Genomic DNA, 20,536 nt, shown 5'->3' with positions numbered 1-20,536 from the left:
CAGACACAGTTCTTCACCTTAACAAAGCCACAGTTCCCTTACCTGACTATGTAGACCTGGGCCACGTGCTATGTGGGACTGCACAGCACCAGTACACATGGGGGAGTTCCAGTGGCACAACGGCACTAGCAAGGGCAATTTGCTTATCCTAAACCGTTTTAATTTTAGGAAATCACCTCAAAAGATTTCTATTAGAGCTAAAATTACATACAGTAACACATTGTTAGAAGAATGCCTGAACAGATGGCAACCTTTAATTGGAAAATGACATGAGCCTAAACAGGAAGGCTAGGAGTTGTTAGCCTTTCCTACTGGAGTCACAAATCACCTGCGCATATTATAGCCTATTTCCATAGGGAAACAGCTTAGAATAACTGCTTTATACCACCTCCCTTTGTGGAGGTTTAGTTTACAGTAAGAGCACATTTATACCATACAGTGAAGCTCCTGAAACCCCTGCTGCAGTAACAAACAGTGCTGGTGTATTTACTCAGCACTGGAGTACAGCCACACACATGTATTAGCTCAGGTCTCAAAAGCAGTGTAGCCACATTGATGCAAAAAGATGCTGTTCCTCAGGTAATACCTCCAAGGTATAATGCCTCAAGTCCTGAAGATAGTTGGTTAGCAGCAGCGTAGTGCTACCGAGTGAGTGGTGCCACCTGGACCTTTGTGCTGTTCAGCTTTGAGCAGCTTCAAAGCAGACTGAGCCACAAGACAAGAGGGACCTTTCTGATATGATATTAAGAGTGTCCACCAGGGAAGCAACCATGAAACTACTATAGTGCTCTAAATGATGGGCCCATTGTCACTTCAGGATAGATACATCCCTTTACAGATTCTGGACTCCTGAAAACTGAAAGAGGTAAGGACTGGTTGTCATCAAGGCATTCTTCGAGTTTAAAACCACAAGCACACACAGCGGATTGTGACAAACTAAACATGCTTCCCAGGGTGCCAATCCTGTCCACAGGCAGAAACCATACCTGGGCTCCCCTGACAGTTTCAATCTCTTCCAGGTCTCCAGATCTGCTTTTGTTATAGAGGCATTCACAAAAATCGCATCTTCTCGTAGCTGAGGAAGGGTGCTTTGAGATTTCCGTTTAGCTAAATCATCTCTCTCAGTATCAGGCCCTTTCACTTGCTGTTCCTCCTCTGACTCAGTCTTCCCAGTTTGCAGAAGTGGGCTCTCTTTGCGTGTCACTATTTGCTTTGCTGATGCCATGTGCACCTGTCTTCTTCTAATTTAACACACATTCCAGTTCAGCAAGAAAAGATATTTTGAGGGTGCAATGATAAATCAGTGTCAACAGAAGAGGTTCAGAGCACAAGAAGATAAAAGTGAATTTATAAGATCCATTTTACATTAATTTTAGGAAGTAAACATGGAATGAATCATTTGAAGTTGAAGTCTCTCCATCTACGCTATCCTGCTCATGCACTATTGAGACTACTTCTTTGCATGACTTCTATTCCTAGCTCAAGCAAGAAAAATCTTTAAGTTATTACTGTATTATGCATTTCTGCAATAAGCTTTCTCTTAAATAGTTACAAATACGTAATTTTCATATTATTAGCAAAGTGAACTCAAGTTTTGCTCACAAACATACTACAGAATTTCTTTGATCTTAGAGTCATGTCAATAGCATTGGAATATTAAAATTTGGTTATGTGCTCTTCAGATGCCCTGCCAAACTAGTAATTATAAAATGTTACTATAATCAAATTACCAGCAACTGAAAGGCATTTTGCATTACTGAAAAGAGCTACTAAGTATTAAGAGAAGTTTTCTGAATGTATCAGTTATTACAGTCAAGGTCTATCGTAATGTGTATATAGTGGTTTTATCTAGGATCACTTCTCTTTGCACAAATAAAAAAAAATACTTGTTTCCTGAAGAAGGTCTGTGCCTACCAGATATTTGTATTCAGCAACTTCTTAAGAGGTCTGCATCACTGAACTGAAGAAAGAAGAGATTTTCTAGGCTGAAACTTTGTAATCTGTACTCAGTTTCCAAAACAAATGCTGTATTAAGAAACACTAGGACTATGTGCAACACCATTTGGTGCATTACAGTAGGCATGTGTGTTCAGTGCCTTAACTAAAGAGTTATCTGAGTCAATGTTTTATGCAGGGTATTAAAAGGGCATTAGGTGAAACAAATGCATTCAAAATGTGCATTGGAAATGCTCAACAAAAGAGCTGAGATGCAAAACATACCTTCTAAGTTTATTCTCCACTACTCACATTCATGAACTGTCTCATGAGCTTAGACAACATAAGTGTCTAGTCTTTATGTTATTTACACTCACCCGAATTAAGCTCCTGGTCCTGATACACTAACAAAAAATTACAGTTGGTAATCTATGGTGGGGTGTTTTTGTTTTTTGTTCGTTTCATGATAAAGCATTTGTATTTATTTTACCCTGCAAATTTTTTTTGTAGCCAAGACAGCTTTAGTCCTGCAGAGCAATAAGCCATGTGAAATTAAGCATTAGCATAGAAAGAAAAAGACCATGAATGCACACCTTGCATGTTCCTGCTGTTCCATCTGCAATGGCTTTTTAACATCTTCCAGTTTACCTTTATCTTTACTTGTATAGGGTCCAATTAAAAAGGAGTTAAATGGAACTGTGTGTTTGGGTTGATTCATTCTGGCTCTCCGGGTGGCAAAGTCATCCTTTTCTAAATCAGGAACTCTGCTGGCTGCTTCATCTTCTGAACCAGAATCTTTCCCTTGATAATATGTCATGAAGGGGTTGTCCTTGCGAAGGATGATGTCTGGGGTGCTTCCGTTGTCTTCACATGTTGGCTTTTTACTAACACAGAGCAAAATTAAGTAAAGCTCTTGAGGCATCAGGGGAGGAGAGGGCAGTGGCAGCACTCATCTCCAGGTTATAAAACAAGCACAATTAATGAAATATGCTCCAGGCTGCTGTTAGATTCTTCAAAGCCTTGCAACAAGTAAAACTTACCACATACACGTAACAAATCCTCAAGGACTTCACACAGAAAATCAGCATGTTGGATCTTTATTTATTCTAGCTATAGCTAGAAGAACCAGTAAGAACTAGTTTAACATACAAGATGCAGTGAATGTAGTACTGTAAATGGCAGTATCAAACTTCTCGAACACTTCATACAAAGAAAGCGACATGATCCCTGGCCAACATTGCTGAATCCTGAAATATCAAATATTTGGCACTTTCTCTTCTGAATGGCTCTACTTTTTTAAAAGGCCCGAGTAATCACTGAGGCTGCCTGTCCCAATATTCTTAACTGCTTTTCTTCGCACACACACCCACACTTGATTCTTTCCCTAACTAACCTTCCTTTCCCCCAGAACAAGCCCTCCATGCCAGTGCTGACATACAGTAGTTACAATGGTAGCACCAGTATGCCAATGACATGGACGTGCTGGAACACACTGCCATCTGCCTTGGTCAGAAACGTGACTGATACCAACACAGCCTTATTGTTGCTGAAGATTACAACAATAAAGATCCTTGACAGCTGCTGCTCAGAAAGATTAAGCTCATTTTAACTTGTAAACAGTCAATACTCTTAAGCAAACTGAAAAGACAGATGGCAAGAGCTAGGTGACTCTCCCATTTAAAAATCAAATTGTATTTATTGATATTTTAGGAAGCTGGGTATCAAGCAGAAGACTGTCCTGTGAGGTACTTTTGTAGGCTGCAAATGTTCTTGCATTTCCTTTTCATACAGCACACCTTGCTACACAAAGGGCAAAAGAGGGTATCACAAAGGATTAAACAGACTGAAATTAAGAAAGCAAATCTGAACGGCTCAGTCATTGCTTCAAGTTTCTCTACTATTTTTTTGAAAAAAAGTGTAACAATTAGCTGGGTTTTTAAACATTGAAAGCCCTGCAAGCCCACTATATATATACCATTTATTTTACAGCCCCAACTGCCCTTTCAAAGTAGTGCTCAACAAAGTTGCCAGAGAAAGTTATGAGGAAGCCATAAAGCATCCCTGATGGGTCAGCCTGGCTCAGGTTTGGAGCACAGAGAAGCAACACAAAACTGCCTGCCTTCGTCTTGTTATGCTGCAACATACAGGACCTCCCATCAGTGATGTGGAGAGCATGCTCTCAAATTAGCCAAAGGCAACAATTTTCTTAGATCTCTCTGAAGGATCAAGATTTCATTTAAGGCAGCACACAACACTGGGGAATTGTGCTTGCTCCAAAGTGAACTGCTGTCCCTCTCCCTCATGAGCATCTCTGTTCACAACAGCTTCAGAAACAGCTGGAACAGATGGCTCCGAGCTGCTGTACGCTTTGCATACCCCCTCCATCACCAAGAGTGGTACAATACCTTAGCTTCCACTTAGAATGATACTCCAGAAGAGTCTTCAACTACTCTTTCTTCCATAAAAGAATACAGTCATTAGTTACATTAAATACGTTGACTCTTGTGTATACCCTTACAAGGTCACCTTTGGGTTCAAATTTCACTGCTGAACAGGTACATTCTACATCTATGCTCAATTCTACATCACAGGCTGTCAATGCACAAGCATAACTTGCCCGAATCAAATTTGCTTTTTACATATGTAATACAGTAAGTACAAGATGACCACCAAGGAAAGAGTCTCATTTTCCATTTATAGTTACTTAAGACATCTTTTTTTCCTCCAGCAGAAGAATATGAAAGCTTTAAAGAAAATACATTGATCTAACGTAGATGCTTAATGTTTTAGGCACAAAGGAAAATAGTTATCTAGAAGTCATATATGCTGGGACTTGTTCAGCCAAGTAAGCCAGGGTACATATGATTAAATTCAATTTTTTAATCAGATTTTTTAACCAGTACCATTATCCTTTTCTGAAATCAATTAATTTGGAAGCAATTTTCAGAACATTGGACATAAAGAGCATGAATAAAATCACATAATACTCCATTAAATCTTGTTTATATTTACTTCTTAAATTAAAATCAATAAGATGAGTATTTATTCAGCTGGTTAGGTTGGGCACATTGGTTTATGGTTTTAGTTTTTAAAAGCTATGTATAAACAAGTGATTATTCAGTAAAAACTGCTGGATTTTTCAGTCTAATGTCCACCAATGCTATTGAAGCTTGAGAGCATCAAACATGGCATTTCTGAGAAGGGTGATTTTGGCAACTTTGGAAATATAGAGTTATAATTTTCAAATGACTATGAGCAACTATGAGTCACTGCAATGAATTACTGAAGAACTTACAGCTTTTAGTATGCAACTAGACTTCAGCAACCAGTTTACAGGTTAAGAATATTTTCCATTCATTTGCATTCTGTTTTTAATGGAATCAGAGATCAGCTGTGACATTTTGGGGTCTCCTGAATCAGTTTGCGATGGCCTCAAAAGTGCTTTTAAAGGACAGTTTACCATAGAGAGAATGAAGACTACAGATTTGAAACTTGCAATGGACCAATTTCCCAGCAGATCTGCAAATTGCTCTTGCGTGCCCAGCCCCAGCCCTTGCGAAACACCGCGTGGGTCTATGATGGTATGGCAGGTGCTTCCAAAGTATCAGACTGTGGGCCTCTGCACTCCCTGAAGCAGGGTCTCAAACAGGCTTGTGGATCCTTATATTGCATTTCCGCAACAAAAGGGTTTTGCATGCTTATGCACTGTCAAGAATCTGTGTCCCTTTTGCAATGAACATGCCAAAAATGTTTGCTCAAAATTCCCCCTTACATCCACACTTCATTCTCCTCTTTTTAGGGAGTCTCCATGCACCTGATCCTTACCTTTCAGATACAATAGTGTAAATAAGAAACAGATGCAGACAAGCAAAGAGGATCACACATCAACAAAACAACATGCTATAAAGAGACAATAAATACACTCCTTCTGGAAGGGGGAATGCTTTTTGGCATGCATTTGTATAGCATCCAGTTCAATGGAGCCTTTTCCTACAACATGCTACAGCAATGGAGATAAGTACTTGGATCCAAAGCAAAAAATAGATTTGCATACAAGTTCAAATCCTTCCTGTGCTGGACCCAGAAAGGTCCCCTACTGAGTTTCAGCTTTAGGAACAATTAGATGCCTTGTAGAACTCAAAGTCACAGTGGGCGTCCTCCAGAAGTCAATACGTTGAGAGGAAACAGTCTGTAAACAACTCAGAGGAACTGGAAGAAAACTACACCCCCAGGTGAAAAAACAAGAGAGGCTGGCATTATAGAAAGATGAGGGAATAAGAGGGGTGAAGGAAAAAAAAATCAGAATACAGAAACAAGAGGGACTGAGAATTGTTCAGTGCCATTAGTGACTGTAAATTGGAATTTGATGCCAAGAAGTGAGAGAAAAATCAGAGGTTCAAATAGGGAATGATCATGAGACATTAAGAAAGATGATTAAAAGCTGCCCTGTATCCTAAAGTGCCACTGCTAAATTCTTCCACTTCCACATACAAATAATTTTCCTTACAGACCTCTGACCCCAATGCCTTTTCTGCTGTCTCTTCCTACAGTCCTCGAGTCCAGGCTCCCATTTTGCTATGGTGAAGCCTGGGCTACAAAGCTCTGTTCTTTGACCCTCAGCTGGGGCAGAAAACCAGCAGCTCCTCCTTCCTCCAGCTGCCGAATTCCACGAGTCACTTCCACTGAGAGCAAGGAAGGAAAATGGCTTTTTATTTCTCCTCCCTTCTCTTTCAGCCCTGTCAGGACAACAGATTGTCCAAGGAAAGAGGAGACCCAATTTCCTGCCGAAGAACCACACATTTGGTCACATGTGCTTCTTCCACAGACACCAAGCCAGTAGATCAAGCACAGGGTTGGAAAAGGGACTCACAGTGTGGTGAGCATCCTCCAAATGCAAACAGTGCTATTTGTTGTGCGCTGCACTGCACTGATAAACACAAGCTATTACTAGATGCTACTACATCATCATCATTAATACTACAGCCCTGGACTCCGCTAGCGTCCTACCAGTTTATGGATTCCAGATTGACTAGCACACTAACTGAGCCTGAAGGATTAATTTATGACAGATAGTTCCTCTTCACTAGTATCTGGCTTTATTAAAGTAGTATTCCTCAATCACACTCACACACTGGTTCATTACAGTGTGACAACACTGAAGTGAACCTGAGAAGAGGACATATGACAGCATATGTACTGTGACTGTTTTATCTGCATATGGCACATCTGTCTATGGCCACAGACAAGCTTTGCTGTATCTATAAACGAGTTGCATCATGTAAGAACTGTACTTTTTACTACTACATTTCAAATCCCAGACTGTAGATCAGCATCTGCTAAACTACTCACTGTCAGGATTTCACCCCACAATCCTAAATAAAATGTTTTGGACAGAAGGACATTTGTACGTTTACCCTTTAGCCAAACCATTTTGATAATTTATAAGAGTTTAGTCTTCTGAAATGTTGGTTAAAAATCTACTTTGCAGGCTAACCCCATGAGAAAAAGAGATTTTTCATGAGGATCTGGTATCAGACGATAGAAAGGTGTGGGCAGTGAGCCTAGCCATCATTCAGCTCTTGATTTAAAGAACAGGAAATAACCAAATTGAACAACATCCAAAACCAAGTAACACAAGTAGTTAGTGAATAACTACTGATACTCCATGCCAAAGTCAGTCAAATTATGATTGCTGAACTATGCCTCCATGCTTTAACTGGTACATGTGTTAACAAGCACTGTACTTCTATAGTTCCGGCCATTAAAAATAAATGCATCATGTATTAACACAGCTAAAAATATTAGCCAACTAAAAAGTGTGGTTCAGTAAATGAAACCATCCCATTGGCAACAAGGAAAGTAAGTTTCTAAAACTTCTGCCTAAACAAGGCATTTTTAGTGTGCACTTACATGTATTTTTTATTAATTGCAAGACAGCATTAGGTGGAAGGTGACAAGTAGCCTGTGTAGTAGTTTTCTTGGAGTCTGTTTACATCACACTGTAAGGCGATACAATTTCTCAACACAAATGCAGTTAGCATCACAATTCTGCAATCCACAGCTGCCACCTCACAAGCCTTTTTAGACCAAGACCTTCACTAGCAATTGTGAGTGCTTAGCAGTCTGGATTTTTGTTAGGAGAAGTGAAATCACAGTGGACTGAGGAAACCCACACTTCAGCCAATCCTAAAAATGTGAAGCGTGCACAATCTCCCACACCGTTGGGCTAACCTGCCATAGCGCTGGGCTGCTGACATGACCTTAATGCCAGCTTGTTTGAGTCTTCTTAACTTTCTGATCTCTTCTGCATCCTTCCCCTTGGGTGCCGACGTCTCTTTTGCACTACATGAAGGAGACTGCTCTATGGAGCTTCCTTCATTTTGATTCAAACATACTGGATTTTTAAGGGAGCTTGCCTCAGGAGCCGTGGAGCCCACTTTCTCCTGTTCACACAGTTCTGATGTTTCATTCTGTTCTTCTTCTATGGTTTCAGGGTGGGGTTTGCTATTGAATTATACAAGGTAGTTTAATGTATGCTGTGCCTGAAACATATACACTTATTTATTATAAGCACATTTTGTCGATAATAAAGACGCCAAATTATATTCTGATGAATGATCCAGGAAGATAATTATGCTCTTTAATGGAAGATGCTGCTTAGGCCAAATCAAAAGTGAAATATCAGTTGCCAAACCCATGCAGAAACACATAGTCACAGCTATATAAACTGTACTGGTGTATAGAATACAACACAGAAATAAATTTATTTTGAAAAAAAACACAGCAAAAATATTACCTATATTGATTGAATACATAAAACGTACCTTGTAAGTATAATTTCTCAGTGAGTAACTGTCTTGAGAACTGAGACAGATCATCAAGAACATTTTTGTCCAGCCTTGTATTCGAGTCAACATCCATGGTAATAATACTAACCAACACTTTGCCAAACACAAGCTATACATTCCATTATACAGTAAACAATGACATCAAAACAATGACTTTCCACCCATGGCTCTTCTACCACCTTTGCCAATTGCTACAAACAATTTATCAGTACCATCTCAGCAAGAGTTTTATTACAGCTTCATATGCCTTATGTAAAGAATGAAAATTAGGCAAGTGTTAAAGCATCATCAGTGAGGAAGGGAGAAGTTGGACATGCCAGTCTTACCTGAAAGGTCTGTCTCCCAGTGGTGAAGTTGCTGTGCTCCAGCTCTTTCGGTACTCTTCTTGTTCAGCTTTCTTTTTCCGAAGTGGAGCAGGTACATAGAAAGTCTGATTACTCTTGTTCGGGAGGTACTGGTTAAAAGGCACAGCTGATTTAGGTTCACCGTGTGAGGTCCGCCTTGCCAACATATCATCTTTTTTCACATCTGGCATCTTTCTGTGTGGCAGGTCAGTTTCTGAGTCACTTCCTCTCCCTAGTGAAAAAGAAAAAAAATCCCTCTTCTTTTCACTTTCATCCAGTTCTGGTTTTGGTTTGTTTTTTTTCTTTTTTTTTTTTTTTTTTTTTGTTTTTTAATTATAAATCAGAGAAAACACCACCAAAGATTACATTTAGCATGTATCATCTAATGGTACCAAAAATGCACCAAAAAATGAGGTCACACAGCATGTACCATCTAATGCACCAAAAAATGAAGTCACTTTTACCTGTGTTTGGTTTTTAAAATTAATCACCAAAGGTAGTAGCCGTAGTATCTACACAGACAGTAAACATTTTTTTCTATCAAGCCTTATTTTCTACCCCTAAAAAACACATCTTCAGTCCAAGGTCACGTCAAAAAACTTTGTGTCAGATTAAGCCAGACTTGTCAATCACACTGAGCAGCTACAGAGGCTTACCTGACTAAAGCTCAAATGACTCTTAGTTTAACACATGGATTTGTTTGACCTGATTCAGACTCCTCAACATAGACTTTCATAAGCATTGCAGTCTCAAGCAAAAAGGGCTACATGCTGTATGTTTACAAAATGGCAGGAATCTCTAGATGTTTCTACAAACACATATTAACGGCAATTTTAATGCACTCGGCATCAGCTTTGATCAAAACCTGAGAATAAGCATTAGCTGCTATAAACCAGAAGACTTGGATGGTCTCCCTCCAGTCTCACCCACTGCCTGGTCAATCAGTCTAGCACACTGCAAAACAGACAGACTTGATCCTCAGATGGAACGGTGCAAGGAGGGAAGGAAGGGATCTCAGGATTTAGAGGTTAGATCATTACAGCAAAGACTGAAGAATAGTCTGGCAAAGGTAATAAATAAGGTGAGAGAGAAAAATCAAGAGTCACACAGAATAAGACGGGAGATCAAAGAGCTGAGTGGCTATTTTGTTCAAATGAACTAAGCTTTCTGATATTTACAACTCATTTAAAACACAGAAATTTAGGCAAGACCTTTCCAGCTTGAAAACAAAACTCCCAAGTGGTAGGACAAATACCTTAAAGACCATTTGCAGTGGAACTGCCCTCATAGCCATTTTTGAAGCCACTTCACAGACATTCACTAGATTCCCTGTACCATCATGAGCCTTTTGAAGCTATGTAAATAGTTCTCTCCCAGCAGTGCAACATTACCACAGGCCCTGGTTTGAAATGGAGCATATTCAGCCATTTCTCCCTACAGGACTCAAACCTTCTCCCAGCTTTGGAGCGTTGGATGTCTCTGGCCCTCAGCCCCTTTGCAACACTTGCACATGCAATAGCTATTCCCCTTTTTGGGGTGAGGGGAAGCCACCCAGGTTGTGTCCTCTTGCTAATTCACCATACTAGTAAGTTATTTGCTAATTCACTGAGCTACCTAATGAACAACTAAAAACAATGAAGTCATAAAAATCACAAGTAGCTTGTGTATAATTCAAAGTGGGGGAAGGAAAAGAGGTCTAAATATGCTAGGAATGTTATTTGCAAAGAGCTTTTGCAGCAGACTGAGCTATTCAATGTTTGCTTGGAGAGAGACAAAGAAGAGTGAAAGGGAACAGTAAGAAAAGACAAGACATAATGGAAATGAGCTAGCACAAAGCACTTTTTGCCAGTAATCTTTTGCTTGAACAATTTTGGTTAAGAGCATATGATAACTGGCACCATGATTGGTAATCTGAGTCTATGTCTACACAAAAAGTGGAGACACGACCACAGAATCACAGGTGTCTGAGGATAGTTGAGGTTTGAAGAGCTGTAGCATCGTTAGACTAGGCAGGGCCACAGAGTAGCTAAAAGAAAATGAGAAGATCGCTTACTGTTATTTGCTATTCTGTTTGCTCTTGACTTTGTTCTGGTGTTTATTTTTGTACTGCATGAAAACCAGTCTTGAACTGGCAGACAGAAATGGTGGAATAGATAACCGCAGTAGCAAAGGAATTAGGACAGATTCCTCTCCCTCATTACTGATGTGCCTACCAGCATCCCCAAGATGAGTACTTCAAAGACAAACAGCTTCTTTAATTATTCATATTTTGCTTGTGAAATTATTTTCAGCTCAGATATGCGAAAAAAAGCACTTGAAGCCAAAGCACTGAACGGAAGATGCAGCTGTGCTCTATGTTTATAAGTTTAACTTAGTTATTCTGCATTTCCAAGTAGAAGAAGCAGCAGCTAGTTTCCACAACCCGTAACAGCAGTTATGCACCACAGACATGCACAGATCCTTCAAACAAAGATACATGCACAACTGTTGGCCAAGCAGAGGATGTTATTAATTCCTGAGCACATTAGCAACTCTACAGGCAGGTCAGTCTGCAATTCTACTGTGTTTTAAACAAACTGTTCTGCTCTGCCACTGGTTCTGTTTGGTTTTTTGCCAAGGGACAGGGTCCTCACAGGACACCAGACCAGCTCCTAACAGTGGGGCTAATCACAGATGGCATTTGTGAAGACAGTATTACTTACTGCTTCCCCCTAAACTAACCATCACCTTGGGATCACTTAAATCATGTATATTCATTTTTTTCTTTTTCTAGGTGTGGAAGCAATCATAGTTTTATTTCGGTATTGTATTATTTGGTTTATAAAGCTCCTATCTGAATGGAGAGAGAGAATGTAAGCAGAACCTTTTCCTCCATCCAGCTTTGCATATACATTATTTCTATCAAAAACTACACACAGCTGAGAGAAAACACTGCTGGGGCCACAGGAATAGGTTTGACAGAAAAGAGGTCAGCCAAGCTACACCTCACCTGCAACTCTTGGAGCAGGCAGCTGTGAAATTATGGCCAGCAGCAAACAGGGAAAATGGGATGTATTAGACAGGGCTGGCTGGACAAGTCATATGTGTGCACACAGCATCTGCATGCACCCCGAGTCTGGATATATGGCTAAGACTAATTTTTTAAGAACAGGCTTTGTATTTTTGCATCTTATTTTGTGTTTGTTATGGACTCGAGAATGTGACACGACAGTATGTCTTAGCTGTGGCAAACAACGAATCACAAAACCTTACAAAAACCTGCTGATACAGCAGAAGTTGATAGGAAGCCACTACAGGTTATATGTAACCAGCTCCAAGTAGGCAGGAACACTTGGACTCTCCTTGAGTACTCAGGATGGAGCAATACTGCTTGATTAAGACATGTGAGGTGTTCCTATTTGCCAGCACCACACTTTTGTCTCACTTGGGAAGGCAGAAAAATGTTTTATAATGTGGAGACTGTGCTCTGTTTAGTGTCTGAGGGGATATGAGCCTGTTTGAGGGAATCAGTCCCAGTAACTGGTTCTGGATGGTCAAAGAGCAACAGCCCCAGTACCACAGGCCACTCAAAACAGCAGAGCAGATTTTAGCCCTGCTTTCCCCACAGCTTTTTCACAATTCAGCTGTAATACCAGCTCTCCCTGCCAGCTTTTCAGTTTTAAGGAGTTCCCCATCACCTCAGGAAATCTCTCATGTGTCCGGTTGTGATTATCACCAGTTTCTTTCACACTGCCAAAAGCAGTATGAACATCTGGTTCCTACCAAGAAGTCTTTCTGCCCTTCCTTTTTTTATTAAATAAGTAACATTACTAAGGAGAACTGATTCATGTGTGGAACATAACTTCATCTGATGATGAAGTCTGACTGATTCATCCATTCATCAGGAATGTAACCACACAGTGGGAGCCTCAATCAAGCATCCCTTTGTTCTGAACCAGAATCCTGCTCACAACAGGTAACCTAACTGCATGCTCCACACCTCCACCCTCCACATCTAGCTCCTCAGACAGCATGCTGTGCCTACAAGCCCCTGGAAGCCTCTGGGAATCGGGTAAGAAAGGCAGAGAAGCAGCACCCCTTCTGTAAACCTAGCACTGCATGTCCTCACATAAAGCTGTACAAAGACGGGCACAGCTTTGATGCCCGGAGCTATTAATTTACCCAATTTTCTAAATACCATGAAAACAGATATGACATTTGGCAAAATATTGTACATAAGACTTCAAACACTGTCAGGTATCAGACATTTCCAAGATATTTCTGTGATCTATCTGCCCAAGGTTTACTTAGGCAAACATTTTATTCACTTCAGTATTTCCCTTGTTCCTGCACTTTTATTTCTTGCTCCATCCTAGTTTCTAAGTTAAAATGAGTCTGCATAACATCCTCATACACTAGAACCCAGAAAAGCACCCTTCCCATCATAAAATTACATGGCAACAATGTAACTCATTTTCCAATGCTGCGCTAAGCTAACTGCAACAGACTTCAAGTAAGTTGTTGGCAAAGTCATCTAAACCTCAGGGAGCACAAATCAGCATTCACAGAGAAGTTCTCCCACTGGATTAGCATGATTCAGAGGCTGTGTCCAGTTTCCAAATGGACATTTGCTCCAGCAACGTTACTTATGCGTCACAACATTCTACATGTGCTGCACTGTGACCAGTACTTACCATCACTGCTCCCTCTGAGAACTACATCTGGAGATGGTGTCTGCTGCGAGCGGGAGCCAAAGGAGTCCAGACTGTCAAAGGAATCATCTCTGCCGTGGCGAGGTGGGGAGAGGGAATCGCTGCGTTCAGAGTCCCAGCAGTCTATATAGCCGCTGTCACGAATGCTGCGCTTTGGGCTCTCAATATCCTCCGTTTCCTACACAGAAGTACAGCAGGTACCTCTTCGTAAAGAAGCCACTGGCATACCCGTGAGATCCGCTACACATCAAACAACAACACGTCTTCCCAAATGCTAAAAATCTCCTCCCCAAAAAAGGGTTTCCTTGCTTCTCTCCTTCAAAAGAAAAGTGCAAGCTTGCAATAAACCCCAATTTTATAATGATTAAGAGGAAACCCCGCTCAATCCATTACTACAATAAACAGAAAAAGTTGCAACAGGCAAGCAATAAACCGATCAAAACTGAAAGTAACCTGAAACTTGACTTGTTGTCCATAGTCCATAGCACAGGCAAAGGCACTAGAATTTTAACATCGTGCCTGCATCAGGTTTAAGTCTGCTGCTTTCCAAAAGACACCCCCCCCCTCCTCTTGCCCATCTATTGTATCTGGCCAGGATACCAGCAGACAGCATTTGTTGTTGCTGCTTCAGCTCGGCAAAATAATGAAGCAGTGTGCCCCAGCCTCCCTCTACCTTGAAGAGAAATTCCTGTTATGAAAGAGGGATGTCTTTCTGAAGCAATCAGCAATGAAAAATATGCAAAATGCTTTTCCTGATGCCTCAGAAGAATTCAGTTGTGCTCTTTACTCTTTGCCAGCTCCTGGCTCTGGGGGATATGAAAGCACTTGTAGCTGACCCACATGTTCAGAGCAGGGAGAACAATGGTTGTCTTTGACAGCCCTGTGATTATAAATTCTTTCCAGTGCAAGCAGCACATACTAAAACACTGAAACTCCAGCAGAGGAAAAGGTCAATAGAAGCCATCCTCACCCTTGCATTATAATAAATCCCTTGTTTTAGAGAGTGTCTTAACATTAATTACAATTGTACAGGCTGAGAAAAAACACAAATAACTACGTTTATTTAAAGATAAATCTGTTTTTTTCTCCACCAACAGTAAGTAAAGTCAGAAATGTGAGTGCCATTATCAGACTGACATTTTGCGACCCAAGAGGCTGGAATGTGATTTTTTTTTCCTTTCTTTTTTTCCCCAGAAGCATTTGAATATTAATTTCTAATTAAGAAGCACCCCCTGCTTACCACTAGCTGGAGCACAACAGCTCAACGGCTGTGTTGAACACAGCTCCCACTGTCCCTGACTGCTAAGGTTTTACCCGTTACTAATACTGCCAATGAGAAGATCAATCAAGAACAACACCGTATGCACAAGAAAGCGGGTTCGCTAGAGAAGTGATAGAGGGAGGAGAGCCCTGCAGTAACGCAGCAAAGCCTCTGTGCTGGAGAAGAGGGAGGCTCAAAGCCAACAGAGATCAGACCCATCGTCCTGTAGACTTTTCAGGAAGAAGTTTTAATTAGTGCCACTCACTATTACTCTGCCAAAATACCACATTAAGGGCAGCGGCAAAGGTCGCCTAAGGCCAAGCTAAACTGTGGTAATGTCATTAAGTAACCTCACTGCAAATTGAAGTGGAAGTATTTTCTAAAAACAAAACACATCTAACAAAGTTGTAAGTGAATCCTATGTAATTTCCTTCCCCAATCCTGCTTAGTGAACTAAAACACTGATAGAAACATTAGACAACAGAGATCTGTCTCCCTGAAAACCGCATGAGTTACACACATCCAAGAACAAATCTAAAAATCCTATCAAAATCCTGTTTGTGACATGATCCAAAAATCTTTTTAAAAATCCAAATTCCCTAATCCTCTCATCCCTTCATACCAATCAGCTATTCTCAATCCTCAGGCACACCTCCATTTTCCTAAATTACTGTGTTTGAATGACACTGAACTGCTCAGCAACTACAGGGACTTAAACTCAGGCAAAGCGCCCCATCCTGCGTTCACTATCTCCCAGAGTTTGAAAACAGTCCAATTGTGAACTAATGAGTTCTGCAGACCCTACTTTCAGAGGCCTGTTGATGTTAATTTTGCATGCCGCTCACCAGGAGTTAGGAGGCACGCACCAGGATGGGATCCTAGACCTCTGTAAACAAGTTCTTTACAGCGTTCCCCTTGGCAAAGCTACTCTCCCAGCCCTGCGCTGTCTCACAGAGCGGTACTTGTCCTGCCTTCAACAAACGTCATCTCCCAAATGTTATCAATGGGAAAGTGGTTATCTGTGAGACTGATAACACCATAACATGACAGACAATAGCGCATTAGTCTTTCATATCATCTAATTAAAAACACAGTATGTCACCGAGTGTAGTAAAAGTGTGATTGCCAAATGTAAGATGTATTTCTCCAGGAAGTTCCACCCACTGCATATAATCAAAAAGCCATGGAAGTTTTGTCATTGGGAATTTCCAGTTTAAAAGTAAAGAAGAATGCGTAACTAAATAATTAATGAAATTAAAAACAGAGTAGCATGAATTATGAAAAATTAGAAATTATATCCCTTTCAGTATGAGAAGCATAAAAAGATGAGTCCGAGAAAAGTTACATCCAAGGTGCCTTTTGATTTGCTTATTAAAAAAGGAAGACAGAGAGGATTTGTAACAGAAAAACTAAACCAGACTGAATTTATTGTCAATTTAATTATTAAATTCTGTGGAAAAACTGCCAGTAGAGAATATGATAAAGTGTCTTTTCATCACTCGAGCTCAGCTATAAAGAACATCAGAGCATTGCACAGCATGATTAACATGTTCTATTTTACAACCAAATCCTCTTCAAATGCAGTAACAGACAAGCCCACAATTGCCAGTGGGAAATACTGCAGGGGTACAGGAGTAGGGACGTGATCTTAAAGTACGTCACCAACGTCCCTTGTAACAGCACCACCTAAACAAGACTTTTCAGGACTGCAAAGTGCTCTGTTTTTACATTAAAGGAATATATAGCGTTCAGCTTTTATGAGATCTCTACTCTGCTCCCAGCTCCAACATCTGCAACAAATCAAGTCTCAGACTCTTGCTTTTGTCCTTGACCTGCATGCAGCGCTCTGCAACGCCCAGCCAGGTGCTCCATTACCATCAGCTCCTGGAGAACACTGCCTTTCCACCCCAGCCTACTTCATCCCTCAAAAGCGCTCAAGATAGGACCTCCAAAATGCTCTGATGACTAGTTTCGCAGGCAAGCACCACCTGGAAAAAGAGGAGCTTCATGCTGTGAGATTAAACATTAAAAAACAAACCATGATACCATGCAGCACTAATGTCAGAACAACCTGCACTTTGGCAATTTTTCTGGGCTAGCTCCCTTGTCCATCTCTGTTTCACCTTACAGACTCTTTGGAGCGGGGGACCTTCCCCACATCTTCTATTTGGAAACAACTCAAGTATTAACTTCATTTCTTTATTGCCTAGGCTCAGTCCTATCACTCATGAGTGATGAAGTCCCAAATGATTAGTGCAGACCATTTCAAATGAAGACCAAAATAAAGCTCTACAGAGAAGCAGGGTGTTCTCTTCTCCTCTCCATTTCCACCTGCTTGTTCACAGGATCTGGGCTCACAAACAGGGATCTTACCTGCCTAGTTTAAGGCACACTGGTCACACTAGCGTGTAGGAACTGCTGTCAGACAGCCAAGTATTTCTTCCTCTCCAGTGGCAATCTGGTGCTGGCCTTCTGAGATCCCACAATGAAGAGCTGCAGCTGGTGCACATGCAGTAGCAGAGCTCAAGGACAGTATGAGCAAGGAGTCTCCCATGGTCCCCAAACCCTACTGCCTGTGGTGACTTGGCTGTTACGTGAGATGGGGAGGGAGCAGCAGGCATGAAGCTTTCTGTAGGCTGGAGAACATATCTGCATGGCCTTTCATGAGCAGTATGTCCAACATGTGCAATGCTAGCACTGGGTGCTGCCATCTTCTGACATGCCTGTCCCTTGCCCCTTCCATCCTCAGTAAACGCATACTTGGATACCCACGCCAACCATTGCTCAGGTGAAGTGTCTCATGTCAAGGTTTGGGGCACTGGAGCACTCAACTAAGAGTCCCCAAAGCACTCTACAGCAATCACAACTTCTCCTTTCCAACAGAAAGCTCATTGTAAAACACCAAATATGATTTCAGCCAGAATTCAGAGCTTGGCAAAACACAGAATCGTGGTAACTGTGCCCTTGGTGAAACGTAACTTCCTTCTACCCTTCAGCTTCATTTAGATACTTTGGTTTGATGGCTTATGTTGCAACTTCAAAAAAAAAAAAAAAAAAAAAAGGCTGCCCGGGAGACTGAATGTTTTAAAGAAGAAAAATCTCTGCTCCTGAGAGTCCTGTCACCTTACTTTTGAGTCTCAGCTCTTCTAGCTGAGACTCTGTGTCATAAATGAAAATAATTAAATCCAAAACATATGGAAATGAAGATGACAGAGCCACATGACAATTATAAAGCCCCGTTTGACATCACATGCTGCATCACTGATACCACCACGAAGCTGGCTGCCAAAGAAAGCTGTGTTCATGGTTTGGTAGAGTCAGAAACATTTTTGAAGGAGGTAGGGGTCTACTAAGTAATTTGTACTCTAGCCCGCCACTTCTCTCATATTTAGCAACAAACAGGTGATTTATGGGAGTAATAATTAGAATTAAATTTCCATTCCCAAAACACAACAAAAAGATACCTTTCTCATTTGTGCCAGCAAACCTTCAAACTCCTTCAGGTTCAGGGTTGATCCACTATATGACGTGCAGCTGTTTGCAGCTTTCCCTAGCCAATATATGGTGACTAATACCTGCAGAAGTTAATAAGAATTAAGTGAAGCCATCTATACAGTCACTTAGCTAAATTTACTTCCCTTCAACTTCTTTCATTTATTCAACACTGCACAGCAGCACAAGATTTCGTTATAAATCAGAATTGAAAGAGAAGTGTCTGTCAGTAGTTAAATACCAATACATCAGGTGACTATGCAAATTTAAACAGTCCTACAGAATATATAACTTAACAAATTATCTTCCTCACAGTTTTAGGAAAAAATGAAACTGTCACGTCTGTCTTGAAAATAAACAGCAAAAATAAATCTGAAGAAAAACTCTACGCAAAATATTTGAAACTGCCTAGAAGACACACTTATTTATAAATAAATGTTTGTAAATCCAAGAGGAAACAAGTCCCTGAAGAGTACGAATACTAGTGGTCATTAATTAAAACCATTAAGACTAATGGAATAAATAAAACATCTGAAATGTGTGCCTGCCTATTTCAAGGACAGAAAAGGTAGTACCATTTTTAATCATCTTAATGTAATTAACCAGATGACACGGGAACATCTACTTCCAAGGCTTCTGCTAGCTTAAGAAATGCTTAGCTCAAGATTAATCAAAAGCCATGAGCATCTGGTTGTTTCTATCAGACTAAAGAAGAAAGACTTAGTGGTTTCATTCAAGTTCTGACTTGATGTCTCTCCAATAACTCATAAATCACTTCAAAACTAGTGTGGAAAAAGAGCCAAGAATTGCTCTTGCAAATGTTTACATACCCTCTCACTCCTTTAGTTAGCAAAGAAATCTGATCTGACACTTCTGGCGTTGCACTTGTTTTAGGAAAGGAGAAATTAACATGCTCAGGATGGTCAAATCCAACACCTCCAAAACCGCTGATCTTTATAACATGCAATGGAAGCAAACAGTCCTTCTCTGCACCACATATGTCTCCACTTAAAGCAATGTCTTTAATGGTACCTGTGCAGCAGCAATTTGGACTGGAAACTGATCATCAAAGGCAATTCAGTTCACTGTTTTGAACTGCTTGAAAATGCCAAACCATCATCTAGAAATTACAGCTTTTTCTCATTTAATGTTCATTATGTAGGCATATTCCATGACATTGCGAAGTATTTAATTGCAGAACAAACAGGGAATATTTTGATGTGGGAGAGATGTGCAAGCAATAATAAATAATAGTTGCCATTAACTGTCTCAAAAAAAGTTAAATAAACTGAAATATAGTATTTTACGTTTTGATGGGACAGGGCCATATAATTCATACCCTATTATGAACTAAAGAAATAGGACAAGGAGAAGTCCCAAGAGGACATTGGGGACAGACATCTGTCAGACTTTTGTTCCCTGAAATACGCAGCCACATTCCTTCAGTGCTTTCTTCTCAGTCACATAGGCTAGACTTTTGATTAGCCTTTTCTCATCAACTTGCTCTAATATCCCCATTTTTCATTTAAGTGTGATGCCTAAAACCACACACAGCACTCCAGCTGCCAGAAAAGGATACGGCATCTCATACAGATCCCCTGCTTAAAAACAACTGTGGTGCATCATGTAAAATATATTTTATATATAAATAGTTTATATTTCCCTTTAGTTTACAAATAACATACATGCCATGAAATAACTGAATAACATTTTTAATAAAGTTCAGAAATTTCCCCCTTGTTTTTAAAATTACATCCAAACTGATACTACTGTGCTGAGGGAAAGGAGGTATTTTTGCCAATAGTTGGTTTTTTTTTTTGCCTTGAAACAACCTTTATCTGAGCTGTTTTCCTTCAACCAGCACCACTCAACAAATTTATGTAAAAAATTCTTACAATACATGTTCTCAAGTTAAGTGAAAACACTTGCAAATACAGTATTCCTAGCAACCAGGAAACTATCGAA

General features: G+C 40.4%; 1 protein-coding gene across 2 annotated transcripts in view; it reads right to left on the bottom strand.

The window, feature by feature from the left end:
• Positions 1 to 20,536, bottom strand: part of LIMCH1 (LIM and calponin homology domains 1) — a 181,361-nt gene that overhangs the window by 50,618 nt on the left and 110,207 nt on the right. For both annotated transcript variants that reach the window (XM_080373762.1, XM_080373763.1), the window contains exons 6-11: positions 18,544 to 18,654; positions 13,801 to 13,996; positions 9,110 to 9,359; positions 8,167 to 8,439; positions 2,529 to 2,819; positions 987 to 1,241 (exon numbers count right to left, since the gene is read on the bottom strand). In XM_080373762.1, coding sequence (XP_080229888.1) covers positions 987 to 1,241; positions 2,529 to 2,819; positions 8,167 to 8,439; positions 9,110 to 9,359; positions 13,801 to 13,996; positions 18,544 to 18,654 — 1,376 coding nt within the window. The remainder of the gene's footprint in view (positions 1 to 986; positions 1,242 to 2,528; positions 2,820 to 8,166; positions 8,440 to 9,109; positions 9,360 to 13,800; positions 13,997 to 18,543; positions 18,655 to 20,536) is intronic.

This window comes from Falco punctatus (assembly GCF_963210335.1).
Source record: "Falco punctatus genome assembly, chromosome: 1".
Taxonomy (NCBI): Eukaryota; Metazoa; Chordata; class Aves; order Falconiformes; family Falconidae; genus Falco; species Falco punctatus.
Note: the sequence above shows the minus strand (reverse complement) of the source record. Positions and strands in the feature narration are given on the sequence as shown.